Source organism: Branchiostoma lanceolatum, chromosome 4, assembly GCF_035083965.1.
Source record: "Branchiostoma lanceolatum isolate klBraLanc5 chromosome 4, klBraLanc5.hap2, whole genome shotgun sequence".
NCBI lineage: Eukaryota > Metazoa > Chordata > Leptocardii > Amphioxiformes > Branchiostomatidae > Branchiostoma > Branchiostoma lanceolatum.
Genome location: NC_089725.1, coordinates 19,908,634 through 19,924,664, shown reverse-complemented (window position 1 = coordinate 19,924,664; position 16,031 = coordinate 19,908,634). Strand labels below are relative to the sequence as shown.

At 39.2% G+C, this 16,031-nt stretch overlaps 1 protein-coding gene across 18 annotated transcripts in view; it reads right to left on the bottom strand.

Annotated features, from left to right (window-relative positions):
- The window catches only part of LOC136433195 (protein Aster-B-like), a 58,132-nt gene that overhangs the window by 27,878 nt on the left and 14,223 nt on the right, over positions 1 to 16,031 (bottom strand). For 8 of the 18 annotated variants that reach the window (XM_066425123.1, XM_066425125.1, XM_066425122.1 and 5 more), the window contains 2 exons: positions 7,678 to 7,737; positions 4,796 to 4,951 (listed from right to left, as the gene is read on the bottom strand). The exons of 2 other annotated variants lie outside the window; for them this stretch is intronic. In XM_066425123.1, coding sequence (XP_066281220.1) covers positions 4,796 to 4,951; positions 7,678 to 7,737 — 216 coding nt within the window. The remainder of the gene's footprint in view (positions 1 to 4,795; positions 4,952 to 7,677; positions 7,738 to 16,031) is intronic. 8 more of the 18 variants (XM_066425131.1, XM_066425134.1, XM_066425135.1 and 5 more) reach the window with 2 other exon arrangements.

Below are 16,031 nucleotides of genomic sequence, written 5' to 3'. Positions count from 1 at the left end.
ATGCCACTTACTGTTAGTTTTAACCCTCCTTGGTTATGCGGAAATACATTGTACAGTTTCCTGCTATGGACTATACCAACAACATTTATGAGTTAGGAAATATCTTTCCCTTTGTAGAAATACTGTAGAATTTAAGAGCGTAAGATAGGATACTGATTTCAAGACAAGAATGGCTGTTCATGGTCTACAGTGGCTTCCCAAATAACTGAATACTTTGCAAATAGTTTTATTTACTTTATAAACACCTGTTCTGACAGACAAACAAGGTTACCCTGACCACATGAAAACTACATTTGGGAACGCTGACTAATTCAGAGACAATGAACTTTGACACCCTTCAAGGTTAAATAAATCTGTCTGACCTCAATAAAAGCACAAACTATTTGAATGTAAAGGACAATCACCATTATGTCATATTGTTTTCAAATTCTACTTTTGTTACTCTTCAATGTGAGAAATTTGTTATGAATAGTGTTGAGTGTCCTGAACTGATTTAAATGATAAAAACTGTTCTGCTGATTTGTTAAGATATCACCATGCAGACAGACAAAATATTGACATTACACACAATGTTTTTATTTGGGTTTGCTGCTGTGATAAATGAGAGTCAACTTTTCTAAATATCATATAATAGCAGCTCCAAATATTTGTTGACTGTGTTCCCGAGTCTTCGACCTTTGACACACAAAAGAACTTAAACCTACATCCTATACAACAAGCATAGAAGTACAGGCTAGATGTTGTCCTGTTGGCTCATATCATCAGTGGGTGGGAACTGGGAAGCCACTGAGAGGAGCAGACAAATCCTCAATATCATAGTCAGCATAGAAGTGCACCTTTAATAGATGAGTCACATATGAAGTTTTGATTCTACCATTGTTATGACTGATATCTCAAGATATGCCAGTAACACTGAATAACCAGACGAGTGCAGACCTTGCCAACATTATCCTCATCCTAATAGCTGGCAGCAGCCTGTGCCCACCTGCAGGGCAATTACCTTCTAAATAGAGGAGCTATTTTGGGCTTTACTTTGCTGACCCCTATCTTGCACTTGACCTTAGAGCCTTTCAATAATTCCTGACAAGTGCCTCATATCCCATCAAGGGAGATAAAATTCTGCGAAAGGTGGAAGTAAAGGCTGATAGAGATAATGAAATATGCACTGCACGTGATTGACTACTGAAAGCAGAATTCCTAATGGAGGCAAAACATACATGACGCACTTGTAGAGTGAGTCCACTACTACATTATGTAAATATCATGCCAAAGTAATGGATTTTTAAAAAAGCTTTCACCATAGCAGTGCTTTGGCAAGGCTTTCCTGGTCCTGAGAAGTGTTTAATCTGAGCCAGCATGCTGAGATATTGAGTCTGATACTCACTACAACAACCTACACACTTCTGAAGTACTGGTACAAGTACCTTTATATAGTTAGTATCTTAAGTTTTGGAGAAGCAAGCTTCCAGGCACTTTCATCTGTAGAGGACTGGCCAGGACATTATCGGACAGTCTAGATGGATGGAATGCACTCAGTACAAGGGTCCTTCATGGGATATCTGTCCACGAAATAGGACTGACTCGTGACATGAGAATAATGTCTGATGTTAGAATTAGAACAGTTCTTCCAAACCTGAGAAAATAACTTGTCTGACCCTGAGGCAAAATAATACTTCTGCTTCAAATGCCGTCAATGTACATCATTCATTGCCATACATCAATGATTATACATCATCCCTGGAATTCATTCACAAATGTCTTCTAATGTTGCATCATCAGCTAACCTTCATTTGAATTCCGGAATTTTTTGTTGTGTATATGATAAGCTATACGTCATACCTATCACAGAAAAATGTTTCAGACAAAGCACCTATCACTATCAGGACCTCCAAATTGGATTCCTCACTTGAAGTACATGACATGTATAAACTCACCTAAAGCTCTGTGTGAGTTTCGAAATGGATGGTGCATCTTATCTGCTTTCATGTATGTGTCTAGTACATCACAATATCACCTAATGTTCCACTCAAGACTATCCTGATTGAATACAGAAAACCATCCTCTGAAGGCACTTACTGTATGTCCTACTGTCAAAATGGATCAAGAGCTTAACTTTGTTGCTGCCATTGTTGCTAATTAACTTGTAGATAGATGAGAACTAGCAACATCAGGCACAACCTGCCTTAGCCAGTGCAATCTGTTCCAGAGAGGTGGCCAGCTACAGAAGCAGAACCCTGAAGAACCATCCTTTTCAGTGAACCCTCCCCTACACACACGGTGCATGGGTACAGTTTGGCATGAAGATAACTGACCTAGCTACTTAACTAGTACACACCACTCAGGATAAAAACTGGAAATGCTGCATCAAGGCCACAGAAATGTCAAAGTAAAGCATGAAATGATGTGACAGCTGCAACGCTCGGGTACTGGTATCAAGGGTCAGTGTCCTACAGGTCTTTATGGTCCTGTCTATACCTGAACAACATGGAGGCAGGAAGTTATGTGGGTCACACCTGGGACATTTGCAGGTGTCATGCAGTAGTCGTAAAGCCTAAGGACACAATTCAAAATGTATATACATATATGTGCCAGCCTTACAGTATGACATGGTCCTCTTAGTGTTGAATTGAGACATGACAGTACAAAATGTACTTGTAGAGTCATCATCTTTAATGTACTGTACCATACATAGGTTCACAAACAGCAACTGCTGGATGTTTAGCCTCCACTGTTACATTTATCCAGTTCCCAACAACCCTAGCTCAAGACACAAGTATATGTCGGCACATAGCTGGCACAGACCATACACACCTGGCATATATGTAAATAGGCACCAAAGGTGAGGTCAGAGCCAATACCTTGCAAGCCCCATTGTACCAGACAACGGCAGGTACCAAATGCCCTTTTGTCATTCATGCTGAAACCGGCTTCTTCTTTGATAGGTAGACACTCTGTATCTTTACTTCAGACCAGTGGCATGTAGCTGAACTCACACCCCAACATGCAAGACTCACAGCTTCAAGCTGCTTATGCCAAAGATGAGGAAATATGACTGTGGCTTTACTTTCACATAAAAGTTGCTGCTCAAGACATAAACAATAGAGGCTACAGCATACAGGATGTTGAAATTAATACAGCTGCTATGAACACTGAGGCCTCTCCTAATTGATTATTTCATAGTGACCTACATTTTCTATTATTAGGAGTATTGAATGTTGGATAAAAACAGTTGCCAGGCACAGGAGGACAGCTCTGAAAAACAGGTGAATCCACCTGCCATGAAACTAAGCCCAAGCACCCGCCAGACTCTAGGTCTACAGAACACGAGAGCCGTGACAATGTTTACTCACCCTCTGCGCCGTCTAATTCTGTTGGGGAAGTGAAGAGTGGGGACACTTAAATGGCGGGTCTTGCCGTAGTATGGCATTTTGTACAAGTAGCTCACCGGCTTAGCTCACCACATGTTTATGTAAAAGGCCAGCATCCAGTCCCTTCTGACCCTGGAAACTTGAGAACTACTAACCCACAGTGAGACAAGAGAATTATGTTACTTCTGAGAGGTCTTGCTTCACCTGTTTCCTTTGTTAGTGGGAGGGGCAGAATAAATCTTAGTGTCCGTTGTCAGTTGGCCCTGACTGGGGGAGGGGATCTGTGCCATGATAGGTTAAGGGGGGGGGGGGGATTTACGTTAAATCATCAGCCAGGCTTCCTAGCCAACTTCAACAAGATTCAACTAACAATGTATCTAGTTCTGCATCAAGATTGTTGATTTTATGTTGATTGGAGGTGATGATAAAACTTTTTATAACCATACTATACAGTATGACTAAGAGTAGCCGTGGCGACTAAGGAAGCCACATTTATGTATATGCTGTAGATACTGGCTTCATAGTCGTGATGCTCTCCATTCACCAGATTCAATTTTTGTCAATTGTACCATGCCCTTCCAGACAGGCCCTGATTTTTTGGTGTCCCTGGATTACGTTTTACATTGCATAAAAGTAACTGCCTATACTTTACGTAGAATGAAAGCGACCAATTATGTGTTGCAGTTTATGTACTGATCACGGATAACGTTGATTTTGGGCAGCTGACTCCAGATTACAAAGAAGAAAAAGGCCTGACGTAAAAAGGGCATGTAGGCCCCCTTGCAAGTCAAAACTGTTCCTAACATTTTCATAATTTCGCCCATGTATACATCAATCATTCTAAGACTTACAGAAGTAAACTGTAGTATTTACATTAGTATTATGCCCAAGAACTAGTATTTCTTATTTCAAAAACTTTGTTTTCAATCTGTTTTCGATTTGCATCTCTGAGAAGAAGTCTCAAGTTATCTGCCTCGAGTTTGACCTGCTTTACCTTCATCTTTACCTTTCAGTAATTTCAGACTGAACCAGCCAACCTAGTCCTTCAACTTCATGTGTACATGTACTAGTACATGTATGATGCCTTGTTCACATTTAACCCATCAGCCTTGATGTGTTCTTAGCTGCAGGGGATGACATCCTTCATAATCTCCCTTATTCAAGAAATGTTGACTCTAATTGCTACATCCTGGCAACCAGTTAAAACGGATTTTGTGCCTATGGCAACTGTCCAGTACTGAGAAGATGCAATATTCTTACTAATGGTCTTTTCCAGAATGATGCACCTATACACTATACTACAGACCTATAAAGATTTGTAATATTCTTCCAAAATGTCTGTAAAAACATTGTCATAATACAGAACTTAATCTCACCCAGAAATCCTTTTTTGTTACACCCATGAACAAACATAAGGCAGTACTCACTTCCTGCGCAGAGCCAGCAGATTCACAGACAGGGAGTTAGAGGAGGAAGCCTGGATGCTGAAAGCTCTCCTGGTTCGGCCGAGGTTCATTTTGTAACTTCTCACCACTGGTTCGACTGGATGAAGTTCTGGTTCCTCTAATGTTGGTAACCTACCCCTTGCACAGTAAATGCTGTCAGTCATATTCAGACAACAGCTGGATGTATGTTAGATAACATGCATATGTTCCCAAACAGCCACCTCGAAGCATACGTCTGTGAATGGACCGAGCGATGGCAGGTCACATGTACAATCGCCTGGAAGCATCAGCCAGTGGATGGACCAAGTGATAGAAGCAGTGATAAACGAAGAAGGCAACTTGAGGCACGCCAATTTCACAGATTCGATTCAAAGGCTTAGAGCTGCAGTCCAGGCTCCGAGGCATGATGGCCCAATGCTGTCAATGCTGACGTACTTCGTAATTACCACGGTGCCGTGGCTTCCCAAATGCTATTTGCACAGTAATAAGCACTAAGTCTAGAATTTGCTGAAGGGGCCTGAAGATGAAATTTATCGCTAGATCAGTGCTACGTACTTGGCTGCGCATGTAGCTGCTTACGTATTCCAAACTTTTGTGACCGATCCTTTCTGAATGCATATGGTAGGTTCCATATGCCATATGGTGCATTCACACAAAGGGGCTACCCTTATAGAAAGTCAGAGTGTTAACTGGCATTACTGTTTCCTACCCATAATAGACTTTCCTTCCAATCAATACTTATCAAGCTGCTCCATTCAAATCAGTCCTATGGCATGACCTCTCCATTTTATCAAGCATTGAAATTCTTTCAAAGGATCATTGATTAAAAGGTGCTATTCTAGACATAATGAAGACATGGGCCAGGTAAATCTAACAATTGCATATTTTCATACTCAGACTATATTTTTCCATATTATGTAGCAAAACCATTGTACAGTTGCTCTAACACTGTGATGATTATCTCAGTTGCAAAATCTATGTTTTCATGTGTATCTAATAGATATCTTGTTATTATAGTTAGTTTCTTAGTTTAGGTTCAATAACTTTAATAAGTCAACGAAACACTTCCTTCCTTGGCGGGCCTCGGTCTGACTTTTGAATATCTTGTTAATGATCTGAATGTAAATCTAACAATTTGTCAAAATCAGTTGTCACCATTTTGAGATTTTGCCAAAGAAGAAAGTATGATGCTGCCTTGGCAGAGGCTGTGTTCTATTTAGTACAAACAAACATGTTTATGTCTGTAAATGCGGATGTACTATAATAATTATAATATAATAATAGCTACATGTATTTGGGAAACCTTTGATATTACTTGTGTCATATTACTTACATCATGTATGTACCAAGTACATCATCAAGTTTTGTCAATACCTGCTTAAGATGTTATTACAGACAAAAAGACATTCAGAGTGCTTGACTTCTCCAAGCAAAGTTGACAGAATATGAAACCTTATCAACCCATGTCAGGAAGTTTTTGAATCCCTAGTTGATTTGTAAAATATATGCAGATGGTGACATTTCTTCTTGCCTGAAAGTTCCATGACACATCACGAATAGAGTCTCCATCATCAGCCATGGCACAACTGACACTTGATGCATCACCTGATGGCTATTAACCTTCAGGGGAGGCAAATGATAAGGTCAACTATATATAAAGACAGTTATTGACTTTTTCTGCCGATAAATAAATATTTTTGTTGTTTTCTGTATGTTATCAATTGTTGAAAACAAAACACCAAGCAAAAAAATGTTCTCTTCAATCCAACATGAAAGTTGCTGGATCTGGTTCTAATATGTTAATCTCAGGAAAGAAAGTGTAGCATCTTGATCAAAGCAATAATACTGTCAATTTTCTTTTTATCTCTCCATCATAGAAATCAGTCCTTACAACAAGAATCATGAGGTCTTAAACTGATGTAAGTTGGCCAGCTCCCTCATCAGCTGTAACAGTTGTGCACCATATTTATCCATCAATGAGATATGCATACTAAACCAAACGATGCATGCAAATTCTCTATACAAATGTCAACCCCTATCAGGTAAAACCTTCAGTTCAGATGCTTGCAACACTCCCAAAATCAATACTCTTTACCAGCAAATGAGATCACAACATGTTACAACAGTACCTTGTCACCTCATCTGCATTCACCTCAGGCACTTTCCTTTCCAAGTAGTGCTAGCGAGGAAAGCCCGGCTTACAGGTATTGGACATTGGATATCTCAAAGTTAATATACTAGAACACAGATGCCTGATACCCCTATTACGGATCGAGATATTTGATGCAGGCAATCCAGTCTGTTGGTTTCTGTTGCCTTCATTTGTACTCTGTGTGTGTGAATGTGTTTGTGGGTGTTACCTGTCACAACCTACTAGTAGACCCCAAAAGTACACGCATCCAAGATACACAAATCATACTTCCTTCATATTTCATTATATCTATCCTAAGCTGACAGAATCTGAAAGTGACTGATGTAGGTCGTAAACTCTCCAGATACTTTGGGCCATTCCATAAAAAGGGCATTGGGGAGAGGTATCTTGCGAGCTGATTTATCATGTAGAACCCAAATATCCAATACTGCTACTCTAAAAGCCTCCATAAAAGATTGTTCCAACCATTTCAGTCCAATTCGTACTGTTGAAATAACCAAGCAGCTATCTCTAGATAAACTAAAGCATGAATACACAAACAGCTACTTCAGTGTGCTAAAGGTTTAAAATAGTAAGAACATATTACAAGGACATAGATGAGGTAGAATATACTATACTTTTTATCTTTTCACTGTACTTTCCTTATGCATTACACCCAACATGGGATGTAAATGACCACTGGCTTCTATCAAAAACAACACAAAGGACCCACATGTCTTCTGGCACAGGTGTGATGCATTCCTCACTGGAGGTGAGCTGAGACTCGAGTCGACTGTTGTAGTCAAGGACACAGCAGGCAGGAAATGGAAAAGAGAGAAAAAGGCATATGTCAAAATATTAATGGTACTCTACACAAGTGAGGGATCTTCAATAACTGTTTGCTTCATGTGACATACACATAAACATTATAACAAATCATACATAAATATATATTTTTTTAAATTGGAGTAAAAGTCCACCCCAAACAACATAACTGCAGCAAATGACTTGTTCACACATCCACAAAGGTAACACTGTTACAGCAGATATGCTCATTTACAAATTAGTGATAATGATATCAGGAAAAACAGGTCTAACATCTTATAATTCTATTAACAAAGTAATTATAACCATAAATATTCAAGGTCTTTACATTGTAGGTTGGACAAATGTATATGATAGGCAACAAGCACACAACTGTTTATTCATTCAGTTGTAAAACAATGATATACATGTACAAATAAGGAAATGTTAATACTTTTCTTCCCATACCAGGGAGATGAATTGACGAAAATTTTCAAAATGCTATTGAATATAGTATGCCATATTCTCATTAATGTGTGACTACGTGTAATTCAGGCTGGCATGAATATTTCGAAATCCATAGATTGGGGTTGAATGACATGGTGAAATATTTCTATCATGATGAAATTAACTGGAGGATGATCGGAGATATGCTGCATTACCCTCTGTACAGGTGGTGATCCATTACTCATGAATACCAATAGGCATGTCCAAATATCAGGCTGAACGCCATTTCTGTTGAATGGATTCAGTCAACTACATGTATATGGAGGTGTTGGGAAGGAGACTAAAAAGGATGCATTTCTTAATTTTGGGTTGAAACTTGGACTGTAAGAAAGAAACACTTTCCTAGTCGATATATAACTTAAGTGTTTTCAGGTTGGACAATATTGCTAAAAGCAAGGGATATGGCTGTGAAGACAGGCAGACACACTATCTTGGGAAATCCAATGGAAATTGATTATTGAGACTTTTCCTTTTCTTCTATGTGTTTGGATGTAACCAGCATCTTAATGCTAGGCTACAGTACTCCCTTCCCTGCTAGATGGCGCTGCCACAGTAGGTACATGCAGTGGTGATGGAGACAAGATGGGGAGGGAAACACAATACCCTTCAGGTCATGGGTTATGTACATACATTTTGTGATGAGCAGGACATCCACACACAATACAGAGTAATTGCAAGCCCTGGATACATGTACAATGTACGTATGCAGTGTGTACATCCGTGTGTGCATGGGTTCTACAAATTAGCATCTATTGATTATTCAATGGGCTGTTACTGAGGTGAATATTCAGAAATCATGGAGCTTTGTTGAGACCCTTATGAATGTCACATTTGTGGTATGGGGAGATACATTGTAATGACGTCATCACTGCACCATGGATGCTCTCCTATATCCATACTATCTGCACTATACGTGGGAGTTTAGAAGGTCAAGACAATGCAGTCATTGTTACCACCTCACCTTCGAATGTCTCCCTCATCTAAGGTTATATTAAGATGTTTCGGGACTACAGTATGTCAGAAAGGTGTAAGGATCTTGATTGGAATCCAGGACATAATGGTTGATCATCAATTTACAGAGGCATTTGAAGAAAAAACTGCAGCAAAAAGCATGGAGTTTCAAAAATCATTTGGGAATTTTTATCCATGTTAGAAAACCCTTCATACTGTACACTTTTTCTTCTAAAAATACATACAGTTGGTGTGTACTCCAATAGCTCTTTGACGCCATTGATGAAATTAAACCTAAAGGAAAGGGGTGATATTTCACCTGACTAGGACCTCTATGGATAGTTGTTTTACATGAAGGAATACATACTAATGCATATACATAGTGGAAATCTAAACCACTGGTAAGACTTTTAACATCCAGAACTGTTGATATTTATTTCCACCTCAGCTAAAATCAATGAATCACATTCACACAATCGGCAGTGCACCTTCATGCATGATCAAAATCATGCACAAGGTCCTCACTGGTGAGATCTGGAACATGCCAGGTTGATGCTACACAGAAATCAACTCCTAACAGGAGGAATTCTCCAGGACATAAGGACATACTCGTTACAGCTGACTCATCAATCAGCAGTCTGCAGCACACAGCTCACAGATGGAAGAAGATAGAAACATAGGGAGACAATATATCTAGCGATCTCGCTTCATCTGACAAAATGATTTAGACTGTATAGCAGACTCAGGCGTTTCTAAAGGTTCCAGGCTTCCATTATCCAATGTAAAGGAGTCATCCATATCTGTATGTGAGAAAGATAACCCCACAACACCAAGCACCTTCAGAACTAGGAGGAAGGTCTACACAGCCCCATCAGCAAAATGATATAACTACTGTACAGTTTCTATGCATTGTGAGGAAAAGAATAACAATCAATACATTAAATCAACATTTAAAAGAAATGCTTCAGAACATATGTATAGACATATACTTTGGTATCAAAGTAAAAGACGGAGATATATTGGCCAGATGCAAGGTTACAAGTCTCAAATATAAGGCATCACAGTACGTACCTGTAAGAATACATTTCTGCTATAGCGCCATGTCCGAGCATGAAATACTTGCCTCTAGAAAGGCTTCAAGCTATATCACATTTCCACACCAAGCATTCAACTGACTACATGCACATGTGTGCTTATGGAGAACTGGCTTGCAAACCACAGAACAGCTTTAGCTTCAGAGGAAAATGGTCGCCATATTGATCATACTGAAATACAGCAGCCTCTTTCCTCTAAAGAAAATCAGGGGGTATCAGATGAAGATGAATTCCACACGAGCTGCATAAGTAATTGTTCAAGCGTACGATTATTGGAAATTTTCATGAAGCCTGAGGAATTATTGCTGACGGGCTGGCACAGGGGCAGCCCCAAAGGATTCAACGCAGAAATCGTGTACCGCAAACGAATCTGCCAAATACAGTCTGCAACATCAATTCTAACGATGGGGCTGGGAGTATTTAGGTCCATTGTTGCTGCTTACTCTACATACCTACCTTGTACATGTACATCTGACTGGAAGTATGGCAGCACATTGATAAAAGTGTAACCTTCTCCTCAGACTACAGGCTCACCATTAACAAATCTTTCACATCCAGGAGCAGCCAGGATGTCCCACGCTCCATTTAATCCTGCCTATTCCCATCACTGACTTCAGGGGCTAAATGGGAGAGGCGGCCATAAAACACTACAAATTTCACATCAGAAAGATCAGGACAATGAGATCAGGAAGCAAAATCTTCCCATTAGGGATGTGTCAGATCAGTGGATTCAATGACCTACATGTGTATCGCTTCTAACAAGCGGTGATGAATTCCTGAAGAGACCACACAAAAACTTAGTTTCTCGATACATAGATAATCATCATCCCTCAAAGTTTTAATGAACTTGAAAAAAGTAAGAATCTATATCGAAGTGTGCATGTGCCAAATCAAAAGCAAAGCACAGTCCTGTTAACATCAAAGAAATTGTATTCTCCAAGGATGTGAATCCCTAGATGCAATTCAATGGGTTTGTCTGAAACAAGGCTCTCATCATCATCAGTCGACGTATACCGCCCTTTTTACGGGGCGACATACCCTTTCGTTGGCTGTCATACAAGACTCTACGAACAATAAAGTTCACTAAATAGTCGAATACATGAGCAAGAGTTTAACAATTGGAAAGGCAGACGAAGAGTCCTGCTGACTGCTGGAGGCAACGGCAGAAAATGGCAGCTCCCGCCTTAACAAGCTGAAAGTGGTTGTGATGACTAGGATAATGACGTCTTTCATACAATGGCAGGCTTATTTTCACAAGTTGAAAGTAGTGATGATGGTATTAATGGCAATGTTTTACATACATTTATATACAGACAAAAAGAAACACACAAGCTGCAAATAGTCAACTTTTCGCCAACATTTTTTTGGGGCATAGTTCATCCGCATCTTACAGACATAATGTCACATAGCTCTTAAAAACAATTTTGCAAGGACAGAAACAGTCACATCTATTTCTGGCTCATGTTGTATTACATATACATGATATACTATATGATATAGCAATATTTTTGTTTAACAACCTTTTCTTGACCCTGATTGACTGACAAAGAAGACCCCCTCGATGTCTTCTCCCTCCCAGAGTATGATTCATCTCCCGAGGGCAATAGCTTGTGTGAATATCTGCTCACTCAGCAGTGGGAGTATCTGATTGCTTTTCCATCTTGGGCATGTAACAATCATGACTTTGGCAAGTGTGGGGAGAAACATTAAGATAAAGTGATCAGATACCGAACAAAAGCTGATGCTCCTTTCTCTGGAAATTCCAGGAACGTCAAAGGCTGTCTGCCTTATCACTAAGGATTAGCTGGAGACAAAAGACAGCTGAATAGAAGTTACAACCATTCCCACAAATCAACACCAGGACAACTTCAGCAAGTAGGTAGTTTCACAAGGTACAGTATATGGTAATGCTTAATTGTATGTCCATCTCATGAGATGAACAACTTCATGTTCATAGTAGAGGAAAGTGTTTTAGTCTTCCCAAAACTTTTGATGAAATTTACGGGGAATGAGAGTATTGTAACAAAAGAACATGATCAGAGTGTTTCCTTCACACTCACAGCAATCACAACACAGAGAGTATGAAAGATGTATTTAACAAAAAGTACTTGTCTTTTTGAATTGTCTTACAATTCACATTTATATTCACTGCATGCCCTTACCACAGGTACCCAGACAGAGTTTTTTCCACCTTATGTAAGGGAGTGTCTCAAATACGAAACTACCATGTTACATAAGTTGAAGACAGAACATCCCCTGCTTATGTGCCAGTTTGGATTTCCATCCAATAGGACTGATGACTTAACCATACATAGGCATTAATAATGCAATAGTTAAAGGGTAGGAAAAAGACATATGAACTCTCAAGTACGATTAGTCATCAGAAAGGAGAAGACATATGAACCGTCCAGTATCATTTATAATCAGATTTGTGGAAAATGAGTTTGGCTCCATCTCTTAAGCTCATGTTGATACAGGACACAAATCCACTGTATTTTTTTCCTTTGAGCAACCACATACTTCTGTCATACACAAGAAAACAGGATAAAATCAAGTATTATTCTAAAGAAGCAATGATATTCTAAAAGAACAGGTCTATTTTGAACTGAAGGCTTATTCTCAGAGCAGCGCATATTCTAGCACCATGGAGAGTACCATCTGTATCAATATTTGTATTCCAAAACGCAGTCAAGCTATCAATTAAAACTGGCCCAAAAATATCTAACAGTGCTTTTTGACCTGAGATCTGGTACCTTACTGTCTAATCAAATATTGACATAGTATTAACAATTCCTTTTAACAGTACTGCCATTATGATCCTTTCGAATATACAAAAATAGAATATAACTCCAAATGATTTATTAATGAAGGGGGACTTGTCAAAATACATTTTCTGACGTTTTTAACATGATAGCAAATATGGCCAAAACACAAGTTTGGGTTGGTGGCAGCCTACAATGCCCTGAAAATGCTTGAAAAAGCTCTTGAGGATAAATGACAAAGAAAAAAAATATCAAAAGCTGCATGTTTTGAATTTATCATTTACTGCTTGTAAAAAGCAAAAATAGCTATATCTATAGAAAAACAAAGAGATATATCTGTAGAAAATGTATGCTACCAGTATCTCATTTTTATTGGACAAATGGTCAGTACTCTCCATCATTTCCCTTTCAGCCACAATCTATTGACGACAATAACAATATCAACAGACACAGAATAAGCTGCTATATTGTTAACAGCTGTGAACTATCAGCATTTAAATAATCAGACCTAAAAAGAGCATAGGCATACCCCAGACTTCAGCAAATATATTCCTGAGATGACTCTTAAGCCCCAAATACACATTCAGGACCATCCCCCAACCTTGCCCCCAAACAAAAGCCAACTAAGCTTGCAGGTGGTTGCCTAGTGTTGGCACATGTTCTGGTAGTAGTCACCTCAGCTGGTAAGGAGTTAAGAGAGATTCACCTGAAGATCCTGTGTGTGGCATGTGTAGGTTGGGAACTGGTTGGTCAGCAGTGGTTATGGAGTGGTTATGTGACACGCCCTGACCACTACTGACTTCCTCCCAACCAACAGCCACCCAGTCCTCAACCCTTTCCCAACCCATTCCAGACCTCCGACCACTTGCAAATATTTCAAACGTTTTGAAACATTCGGCTGGCGCAGCTGACAAGTAGCAACCGTGCTGACCAACTGTTAACAACAGCTGACTTTGCAGCAATTTGTCAGGAGGCCATGGTCAGCTATGTGTAATGGGCTTTACCATCCATACTGATATCCTGCAGTGGTTACCATACAAACTGCAATACTAAACAAGCTTATCTTGAAAGAATCTCAAAGATAAAGTCTTTTTAACATTTCAGGGCTTGAAATACCGGGTGCATGTGCACCTTTGAGTACCCAAAATTGGAGCTGTGCACCTTTATATTTTCAACTGTGGGTGCACTGGTACACCTAGATATTTTTGAAGACTATAGGGTCAAGGTTACTATTGTACACTAGCATACAAAATAATCTTGAAGTCTAAGTATCCGAAAAATTGATACAACCTCTGTTGTCCTTTATTTGATGTATCAAAATTTTGAAGTTAGCCAAATTTTGTTCTTAAGAGAGGGCAGTGGGGCTAAACGTAATTTAGTTTTGCTGATATTCTACTTCATTTTAAGCTGTGCACCCAAACTTCTTTCTGTACCCCTAAATTTTCTGGTGCACCTATTCTGCAAAAATGAATTTCGAGCCCTGCATTCTATTGGCAGGCAAATAATTACTTTCACAGAGAATCATCCAATAAATAGCTCAAATAGCTGAAGGAAATAGCTTGGACATTGGAAACAAAAGGAATAATTGGGGAACAATTTAGACATATCAACAAGGGAATACTTTTCTTCTTACTGCCACCATCAAAGTAATTAGACATGCTTTGGCAAAGGGCAACAGTCAATATATGTACTCACGCAGACTACAAAAGCCTTCTAGTAAGCAAAAACTCTGAATCTGAAAAATTGACCACAGAATAGAACAGCCGCATCTTCCCTTAAAAAGATAATTTTTAACAAAAGATACTTTATACAAAATTACTTACTTCATAACATCAGTTCAATCCAACAAAATAACTGCAACATGATACAAATATATGAATATCAATTTGAGAACAATCTAACATAAAACAAGCTATCTGCCACCCAAAAATCAAGACCACAGCACGTCCAGGTCAAAAGATACAAAAATTGAAGTTCTGCTGCAGTACCAAGGTCACATACCAGGGGGCCCAAAATCGACCTTGAACTTTGGCTCCACAACACCTGCCCACATACCAAATATCATCGTAATCCATAAAGCGGTTCTTGAGTTATGCTGACTACAGTAGTGCGGAAACACAAACAGACAAACAAACAGACACACAGACACACCCAAAACTATATCTCCATTTTTCATGGAGATAATAAGAGTAGAACATGATATATGTATTTTCTTAACTACTAATACTTGGAAGAAAATATACCTTGCAGCACCCCTATGTTATTACAGCAGAAACTTGCTGGCGAGATGGGTCTACTGGGAGATGAATGATACCCAAGAGTAATGGTGACACGCCTCCAGCGGCCACCACTGATGACACCCATAGATTTCCCACTTAGGGCGCAACAGAAAGCCATGATGATACCAGGGTAGTTATATCATACATGGCACTCTTCAAGCTGTGGCGACAGGCTGTCATTCATAACATGGTATCAAAGGCGCTTATCAAAAGTGCATGCAGTGATATTAGACGCAGTTTTAAAAGTAGGTCTTGCCTCGAAAATTTATGGTTTGCACCAAAGCCACCTTATTAATAATTCACACTGCAGTAGAGGCGGTGGTTTAGGGCTAAGATGATTTATCAACAGCTAGGAATGACTGTCAACAACTTAGGTACATGGAGAGGGGGGGGGGGACTTTCACATCATCTTTTCAATGCCATGTGTCACAACAACAAAATATATTACGTCATTTTTAAGTAGAATGTCAATACATTGTTTGTGTTATGAAATGATGTCACCTTTCTGTGAAAACATAATAGTGAACTACCATACTGAAAACTTTTTAGAGCATCAGCCCTGAAATACATGTATCTTTGATTTCACCATATTTTAAAAATTATGTTTAAGTTTGAGTTATGAAATTGGTTAGATTTAAGGGTGTCTCCAAGGATTATCAAATATTTTTAGGGTTTGACATTTGGAAGTGT